The following is a 9525-nucleotide window of genomic DNA, read 5'->3' as shown; positions in this document are numbered from 1 at the left end:
CTGTGAGAGTCTGGATTTATTTTAGGTAACAGGATGGTAAAGATGAATGAAAGTGTTCAGAGGTGATGGATGGAGTCTGAATTTAGTTCAAGGTTTTCTCCATCACAGCCAACGTCGTACATCTGGCGACATGCTTTCTCCTGCCTGCTCCTTCCACTGAGCTCGTACAACCAATGATTAACTATACAATAATTATAAGTATAAGGGTGAAACAGGTGAAACAAAAGTACTAGTGCATGCAAGATACAACAGAACAAATACAATTTAAATATATATTACATTAAATCACGGTATACGTGTTTTAATATATAGTTTTACATATAATTGTGTGCAGTTGATGCTAACAAACAAACTCAAACTGATACCTAACGGCACTAGTTAACTGCTAAACCTAGTGTTAAATTAAACCTAATGGTTATGGTTACCTGGGTAAATGTTCCCTAATGGCGGTGGTTAACTAGTTAGATGTAACCTTAGGGCGCTGGGTAACTGGTTAACTCTAACATAATGGCGTTGGTTACCTGGTTAACTGCAACATAGGGGCGCTGGTTAACTGGTTAACTGTGACCAAATGGTGGTGGTTACCTTGTTAATGGTAACCAAATGGCAGTAGTTAACTGTAACCTTATGGCGGTGGTAACCTGGTTAACTGTGGTGGCAGTAGTTATCTGGTTAACTGTAACCTAATGGCGGTGGTAACCTGGTTAACTGTGGTGGCAGTAGTTAGCTGGTTAACTGTAACCTAATGGCGGTGGTAACCTGGTTAACTGTGGTGGCAGTAGTTATCTGGTTAACTGTAACCTAATGGCGGTGGTAACCTGGCTAACTGTGGTGGCAGTAGTTAGCTGGTTAACTGTAACCTAATGGCGGTGGTAACCTGGTTAACTGTGGTGGCAGTAGTTAGCTGGTTAACTGTAACCTAATGGCGGTGGTAACCTGGTTAACTGTGGTGGCAGTAGTTAGCTGGTTAACTGTAACCTTATGGCGGTGGTAACCTGGTTAACTGTGGTGGCAGTAGTTAGCTGGTTAACTGTAACCTAATGGCGGTGGTAACCTGGTTAACTGTGGTGGCAGTAGTTAGCTGGTTAACTGTAACCTAATGGCGCTGGTAACCTGGTTAACTGTGGTGGCAGTAGTTAGCTGGTTAACTGTAACCTAATGGCGGTGGTAACCTGGTTAACTGTGGTGGCAGTAGTTAGCTGGTTAACTGTAACCTAATGGCGGTGGTAACCTGGTTAACTGTGGTGGCAGTAGTTAGCTGGTTAACTGTAACCTAATGGCGGTGGTAACCTGGTTAACTGTGGTGGCAGTAGTTAGCTGGTTAACTGTAACCTAATGGCGGTGGTAACCTGATTAACTGTGGTGGCAGTAGTTAGCTGGTTAACTGTCACCTAATGGCGGTGGTAACCTGGTTAACTGTGGTGGCAGTAGTTAGCTGGTTAACTGTAACCTAATGGCGGTGGTAACCTGGTTAACTGTGGTGGCAGTAGGACACAACAAATGGATCCACGCTGGACCTCAGCTGACACACTGCTCACATTTCCATGACAACAGCTCTCGAGAGTATACAGCCAACTGGCCATAGTAATAAATGGTGTGTGTGTGTGTGTGTGTGTGTGTGTGTGTGTGTGTGTGTGTGTGTGTGTGTGTGCGTGTGTGTGTGTGTGTGACGTATACGTTTGTGTGTGTGTGTTTGTTTGTGAGCATGCGCCCATGCGCTCATGCATGAGGTGCGTGTGTGTGTGTATAAGTTTGTGTGTGTGTGTGTGTGTGTGTGTGGGGATGAGTTTGTGTGTGTGAGTTTGTGTGTGTGAGCATGTGCAAATGCGCACGCATGAGGTGTGTGTGTATAAAATTGTGTCTGTGTGTGTATATGTGTGTGTGCGTGCGTGCGTGCGTGTTTACGTATTTCTGTGTTTGTGTGTGTGTATGCCTGTGTGTGTGTGTGTGTGTGTGTGTGCATGTGGCACCAGGCCTGCTATGATCGCTGTCCTCCATATCAGAGCTGGTGTGTTTCTGCCTCAGTGGCTCTGTGAGCCAGCGATGGGCAGCGCTCGATATCCTGCCGGGCCCAGCGAGTCAACGGGGGGAAAAAGCCTGCAGAATGTAACCCGTATCCGTTTCACTGAACATTTACCCGGGTCAGAGAGCCAGCGACGGGTGACCAGAAGGCCTGGACACACATAGGGGAGTAGGGGAGTATGACCGCAACGATCCGATGGCTTTGAAAGGATGATTTAATAAGAAGCCTGGCTTCTGTTTCAGGGTCTCTGCCTGGCCTGGGTTACAACCTCACCACACGCTTGTCTATCCACTCTCCCGAACGTCGCAGGGGGGTTCGCTGAGCTCTGGTTGACTTGTAATCTGAAGGTTGCAAGTTCTCCGGCATCGGTATCGAGGTGTCCCTGAGCTAGACATCTAACTCTGACTGCTCCCGACAAGCTGGCTGTCACTTGCATGGTTGACTCGCTGTCTTTGTGTGAATCAACCGTTGTAAGACAGTGTCTGCTAAATGTAAATGTCACTTATTTTGACTACAACGCATCAATGCCCTTTAAACTCAGAGAGTCTAATCAGACGCTTTAACCGAAAGCGACTTAAAATAAGTACATTTGTTAGAAGAAAGAGGAACAACAATATGTCACCGAAACAAATTCCAAGCACTTACAATCGCTAGGTTAACCCATTCCCCGTATACAACAAAAATTGCTAGGATAAGATGCTACATGGGACTCACACCATGAATGTATTGACTAAATATGGGGAAGCAGACTATTCGCCTCGCTGCAAGCGCTGAATCATCCAAAACTTTATTGTTCCCAGATGAGTCATCAAGTGGATTTTATAAACCTAGGTCTAGGACACCTAAGTGTGGAACTCCTTTGTTAAACATAGATTGTGATGAAGAAGATTAGGGGGGAAAGCTTACCTTAGAGAGGGAGAGAGAGACAAGCGAGAGAGAGGGAGGGAGGGTAAGAGAGACAGATAGACAGAGAGAGACAGAGAGCGAAACAGAGAGACAGGGAGAGAGAGACAGGGAATAGACTGTGGAGATTTTACATAAAAAGTCTCTATTGATTACTGTATAGGACAAATCCAAAATGAAAACAAATCAAAAGGAAGAGACAGGGTTTCCTGCTGTCGAAATGTAATCAGTTCCCACCTTCTTTATCGTAGTAGAGGATCTCCACCTTGCGCTCCTCCGAGCCCAGCAGGGCCTGGGCCAGTTGGGCCATAGCAGTCCTCATGGTCCCCGGGCCCACCAGGAACTGGCAGGTGCAGGGCTGCTGCATGATCTCCGCGCGGCTGAAGCCAAACATCTCGCAGAAGCCCTCGTTGCAGTAGATGATGCCACAGTTCTTCATCTGCGTGTTGCCGATCAGGAACTTGCGATCTGAAGAGGGAGTTTAAAGGTACTTGTGATATATGAATGAGAAAAATATTTCACCAAAAAAAAAATAGAATATATATATATATACATATATACATAAAAATATTGCTGAAATGAAACCAACATGACATGACCCAGTGAGGGCCAATGGGAGTGACAATGTACTGGGGAGTACACTGGTCGGAGAGGCTACGGCATCAAAGGAAGTAATATAGGATTCAAACGTTTCAAATATCAGAAAGAAGAATTGCACAAGAGAAGCGTTGACTGCTTATGTGACAGCTACACTATTCGGGACTTAGAAAATGTTCAGGAAACTTGTGTGACTAGCAGGAATTCAGTATCCTGCTAGTATGATAATGACATGATAATAATCATGTCATTTGTTTGCCTTCAGAGTTTTATGATAAGAACCTTAAAGCCTTGTAGAATGTTGGTGTATTTTAGTGTCTCTCTTTCAATAAGAATTAATTCATTCTTATTGATTATTTTTAGAGTGACATGCCGGCTTTGACCCCTTCATCCACCCTAACCCTAGCCGTACCCGCCATGGACTTTGTCTTTATACTACAGCCAATGGCTTCCTCAAGCCTCACTGGTAGACGGTAGCCTGACATCACTGTCATTGTCTGATGCCCATGAAGGGTCCAAGGCTTTATCGAAAGAAAGATTTCTGGCAAAAAATGATTTTCTCGGCAGAAAGGCAAACCTTTCCAGAGTGCGGATGTGTCATTCAACATATATTCAATAGAGCTGTTTATCAGTTCCGTTGGCTTGTCGGCCCAGCTATATTTGGAGATGGAAACACTATGCTGCCCCTTGTATAAGTATGTTAATGAGACATGGAGTAGCCGCAGGTAGCTCTGTGAAGATCTATCTCTGTTGTGTACGGGGAATGGGTTAACCTAGCGACGGTAAGTGCTTGGCACTTGTTACTATGAACATCCTCACTGTACTGACAGCGATATATGGTTGTTTCTCTTTCTTCTAACAAATGTACTGATTGTTAGTCGCTTTTGGATAAAAGCGTCTGCTAAAAGCCCTAAACGTAAAATGTAAATGCAAATCGACGTTGTGTCCGTTTCCCAATGTGGACCTTCACAAACAAACTACATATGAAGCACTCTGAATCCAGCTTGGATCGACCATTTTAAGTTAGATACCAAGCACAACTCTGAAACATGTGAGTCTGCCCTCTGAACTGTCAGCAGAAGCAAACAGGTGAGATCCCGCCCCTTACCTACCGGGATGAATCATGTGGATCAGTGCCTGCAGGGGGGTCTGATAGGAACTGATGCAGCCTCTCTAATTCTTCAGATTTATTCCTGTGCAACAGTCTTTTCTTGTCCCCACCAAGCTGCTATTTATGCATGCTGCTAGTAATCAGTACAAAGCAGCTGCTAGCTATTATTGACAAGTGTATCCTATGCACACACACACCCCCGACACACAGACACACACACACACACACACACACACACACACACACACACACACACACACACACACACACACACACACACACACACACACACACACACACACACACACACATCCCCCTCCCTCATCTCCCTCCTCACAGCAGGGGGGTCATTCTGCATCACCACATCGATTGGGGCCGGTTTGGTCCACAGGGCGATGACGGGAGATGTCCCCTCGGCTCGATGGGACCAGTGTGCACGGCCGTCCACTTTCATTGGAATGATATAATAACACTGGAACCGCTTTCCTCTCCACTGCTGCGGGGCCGCCATTGTCGTGACTCACCGCCCGCCCACGCCTGTAGTAAATGGACCGCTGAAAAGGTGACCCCCCCCCCCCTGCTCTAGTTCCCCCCCCCCCCCCCCCCCCCCCCCCAGCAGCACCCTCAACCCCCTCACCCCCCCCCCCCCGCCCTTCCCCCCAGTGCGCGGTCCTTCACTCCGGGAGGTAAATGGGTGAGTTCCTCCAGTGATTCTCCCTCCCTCCCCCCCCCTGCGGCCTCCGTGACTCCGGGAGGTAAACGGGTGAGTTAAAGTTAGTATCTGGGTCCCAGGCGTGACCCGCGCCGGGTTGACGGTCGTCAGGCGGTTTGCGAGGCTGCGCTTCCGGCACTCTGTGCTTACCAGATGGGGAGCACATGCACATTTACACGCTCACACGTGGAAGAGGAGCCGGCACACACACATTTCTGAAATAACTTCCTCAGATATGAGGCAATAAAATTTAATTAATCAATTAAATCATCCTGCTGAAAAAGAAGTCTACATTGTCCATCTATAATCTGTTGTACGTCTGGCCCTAAGGGGACAGGCACTGTTTGTCCATGTTGTACGCCTTCATATTGTAATTGGATGCATTGTATTTTAATGTTGGATCTTATCTACCGGTCCAGATGTTAAGCAGCCTTCCCTACTGATTCTGTCCTGTCCCTGTCAAACAAACCAATACATGAGAACCACCATATCTTTCTCACAAAAACAAAGGTTCTGTTTTCTGTTACTTCATTGGCATAAGAAGATGGCAGGTTATTTTTGGGTGGTGGTTCAGCTTGCAGCCGTGATTTCATCTAGGTACCGCTGAGAATGGAGGTGATTGCAGCGGGCCTATTTTCTGATTCAAATTACAGCGGGTTTCCGGCTCCCAGGAAGACTGCGACGCGAATAATACGAGTAGCTGTAGTGAGAGACGCAGTGACTCCGTTGTTGGCAACGGAGAGACGAGTGGAACATGTCAGGTCACGGAATACAGCGTAACACACACGTGAGAGAGGAGGACTTCTGATCAACGAGAGGATCTGTCGTCCTACTCGCCCCTGCATCACTGGTAAAACCAGACACCGAGAGATAATAGTATTTTCTTTCAGCCCAAAACAATGGCCCTACATTGGCAGCCAGCCTTTACGCACCGATACAACAATCCAACATGTTAGATGGATTGTAACACGTGTATAATAATACGATGGCCAGGAAGGAATAATGCAAAATACCGGTGATATGATTCCCTTTCTGGTAATTTATAGAGGAACGCTTTGTTATGGAGCTATAGAGAGCAGGTGGTCACAACTTCAATTAATTAGCGTTTAATTGAAAATATGAAAACTATGGAGGCTTTAATCAGGCTGGTTGTTTATAAGACAAAACGTTATTTCGCTGATTTGTGTTTCAGGAACTTGTTTCAAATAGTTGATTGCTTTAATTATTTCTCAAGTCTTACACCAACAGACACACAGACATAGACACAGACACCTACACAGACACAGACACCTACACAGACACAGACACAGACACAGACGCACACGCACACGCACACGCACACGCACACGCGCACGCGCACACACACACACACACACACACACACACACACACATCTATCTTTAACTTATCCTAGTACACAAAGCTAGTTGATGTATCCAGATACAGTAACAAAGCAGTACGCCCTTTCCATAAACCCCTTCTCCTAAAGTTAGACCAGGCCTAGGAGCTGAGCGCTGATAGGTCAACGCTAAGCGCACTCCACTCACTTTGTCCGTCGAACTTCCGGATGATGGTGTCCAGGTAGGTGTTCTGGAGCGCCACGTGACCCCGTCTCACCGGCATGTCGGCGCTGAGGTAAGACGCTCCTCCGACGCGTCAACTCGTCTCGTGAAAACACTATCGCGACAAATGCAGAGACGACGCGACAGCGGTACGACAGCGACGCGCGTCTGCGCTCCGAGCCGAGGAAAAGCAGCGTGAAGCCAGCGGTGGTGCTGCCGCTCCGCGTCCCCGTGATGGGAGATGACGGCGCGAGACGACACGGCGGGCACGAGGAGCGGTTGCCAGGGCGATGGCGGCAGGGGCGCACCGCGAGCTGTTTTGTTTGATGTCGCTGTCGGGCGTGATGTAGTAAAAAGAAAGCGATAAAACTAGCCAAAAACGATAAAACAAGATGTATTAAAGCTGTTCACAAGTTCGAGTATCTCGCAAGAATAACACAGGCTACCGACACGGGTCTGGTCCGTAGAGTTGTGCAGAGCGACCCCGGAGCGTGGCTAGCTCCACTCGTTCATAGAGATAAACAGACAAGTGGAAAGAGTCTCAGTCCGTGGCTCTGCCGCGCGCCTCTCGAGCGCCTTTTGACGCGACTCGCGCGCCTGACACGCTGACGGAGTGCAGACCTCTTGTTCTCGCGCTCCGCTCCAGAACTCCCCGCGCTCAGAATAGCCCCCATTATCCGCCACACTTGATGCCTACAAAGTTTCGATTCAGATTGATCCCAATAATGTGAAATATTGAATGTGGGTCGCTGAAATACGCTTAATACTCGATCTCGTGTGTGTGTGTGTGTGTGTGTGTGTGTGTGTGTGTGTGTGTGTGTGTGTGTGTGTGTGTGTGTGTGTGTGCGTGTGCGTGTGCGTGCGTGTGCGTGTGCGTGCGTGTGTGCGTGTTTGTGTTTCACTGTCCATTTTCTTAATTTTTTGTCTTGTTAACTTGTTTGCGTGCATGCGTACGAACACACAAATGCGTAAACGTGTTCTGGTTTGGCAGTGGCACCTATGTATTTTTAGGTGCGTGTGTGTGTGCATGGAACCGTGTCTCACGCTGACATTTGAAAAGGGAGCTTAGTTATTTACTTAACTGTGCCAGACTGTTAGTGTTTCTGTTTTGAATAACCGTCATTAGATCCTGAATGATGGGAACGCAGATTAGAGCGGGCACGCTCACTGCCTGGTTTTGATTGGAACACAGAGAACTAAGTCATACATATAAAAGAGAAAAGAAAAACTCTCAAGGACCCTATATGATATATAGGAAGTTATCTTCTGGCTGTCTGGTGATAACTATCTTCATGGAGAAAAAAATATTCTGTTTTGGTTACCAGGTGTAGGGAATCCACCTGGTCTAACTGTATTGACTCTGCCCTGTCCCACTCACTTTCTGTTTTTGTCGTCCTCCGTAGGGATGACGGATAGATCAACCGGTCACCGGAAACGACCCGTCTTCAGCTGGTTGGTGACCGGTCGTATCCAGAATAAGAATGAACAGAACTTTATCGATACAATGATTAGAGAGACTTTTACAGACCCTCTCCTGAGACAGAAGACATGGACTTGCTTCTTCAGTCACATCTTTATTATCCCCCCCAAAAAAGCTGACAAACGTCGTTCAGGTTGACAGCTCTAGGTCCACCTCTGTTCGTTAGTGAGGGGCCCGCTCAAAACTATAAAAAGGTCTGTTTAGAAAGGGTCGATTAAGGGCCGTATCAACACACCACTGGGCCCCGGGGAACCAACATCCAATCCAAACTGTGGACTTCGTCATGAAAAACATTCAAATGATAAATTATGAGGAAATGTTCAACAGCTTAGCCTTTGTTACAGAACGTAATACAGAGGCATGCTGTACTCCTAACTACTCTTTGATATAAAGACAGCTTATTGATTCACAGATGCAATGCCCCCCCCCCTTAGCAGTCCTCCCGGCTTCTCCATTTATGCATCGTTATTTTTAGGGATGTGGAATTGTGAATTAAGTCACGTGTCCGGGCTGAGTTTGCGTTGATCCGGCGTCAGTTTCGGATCTGGCAGCTCGGAGTCTGTTGCATTGTGGGTAGGCTCAGTGTTAGGCTCAGGCTGTAGCGATCTCGGGCCCCTTGACACTTGCCCTGTTGCATATATGGTTGATCTGGCCCTGGGCCGATTGCTGTGTCCAATATTGCTTGGCACAAGATCGCTGAAATCTCTTGTTGAATTCTCCTGTTGAATTCTGCGGTTGAATTCTGCGGTTGGCCCTGGGCCGACTGCTGGGTCTTCAGTATTGCTGTTTGCATCTTTCTGGAGGAGTGGTCTTCCCAACCCTTCCTTGGGTCCTCAGCAATGCAACCGGCTAGTTAAACTCGGATGAACGATTTTCCAGAAAACCGGAAGACCTAACTATTTCTAGATTCGTGGTGTCCCTAACCAAGACCCCTCACCCTAACCGCTCCCGACGAGCTGGCTGTCGCCTTGCATGCTGGACACAGACTTTGTGTGAATGGTTCTGATAATTGTAAAGTGCTTTGAGTGGCCGCTTCCAATAAAAGCACTATTTAAATGCAGTCCATTTGTTCTCTAGATTCTCCCCCAGTTTTCCGGTTCCTTGTTTGATTATTTCCGACCGCCTGTTTGAGGCGAA

The 9525-nt window shown here is 47.3% G+C and overlaps 2 protein-coding genes across 2 annotated transcripts in view; both read right to left on the bottom strand.

Moving 5' to 3' along the window:
• kcnh6a (potassium voltage-gated channel, subfamily H (eag-related), member 6a) overlaps positions 1-132 on the bottom strand; it is a 4428-nt gene extending 4296 nt beyond the window's left edge. The window contains exon 1 of the mRNA XM_060074906.1: positions 121-132. Coding sequence (XP_059930889.1) covers positions 121-132 — 12 coding nt within the window. The remainder of the gene's footprint in view (positions 1-120) is intronic.
• Positions 133-1720: 1588 nt separating this feature from the next.
• Positions 1721-7529, bottom strand: LOC132471613 (potassium voltage-gated channel subfamily H member 6-like). Its single transcript, XM_060070806.1, has 2 exons — positions 6894-7529; positions 1721-3394 (listed from the first exon to the last, which is right to left on the bottom strand). The coding sequence occupies exons 1-2, from the start codon at positions 6967-6969 to the stop codon at positions 3153-3155; spliced, it is 318 nt and encodes a 105-aa protein (XP_059926789.1). The 5' UTR covers positions 6970-7529; the 3' UTR covers positions 1721-3152.
• Between the last annotated feature and the right edge of the window lie 1996 nt (positions 7530-9525).

This window comes from Gadus macrocephalus, chromosome 2 (genome assembly GCF_031168955.1).
Source record: "Gadus macrocephalus chromosome 2, ASM3116895v1".
In the NCBI taxonomy this organism is placed as follows: Eukaryota; Metazoa; Chordata; class Actinopteri; order Gadiformes; family Gadidae; genus Gadus; species Gadus macrocephalus.
This window is presented reverse-complemented; position numbering and strand designations above follow the sequence as displayed.

Coding starts and splice junctions, on each gene's coding strand:
- LOC132471613 (XM_060070806.1), bottom strand. CDS start 6,969: ATGCCGGTGAGACGGGGTCACGTGGCGCTCCAGAACACCTACCTGGAC. Junction 3,395..6,893: donor CCGGAAGTTCGACGGACAAA/GTGAGTGGAGTG, acceptor CTCCCTCTTCAG/ATCGCAAGTTCCTGATCGGC.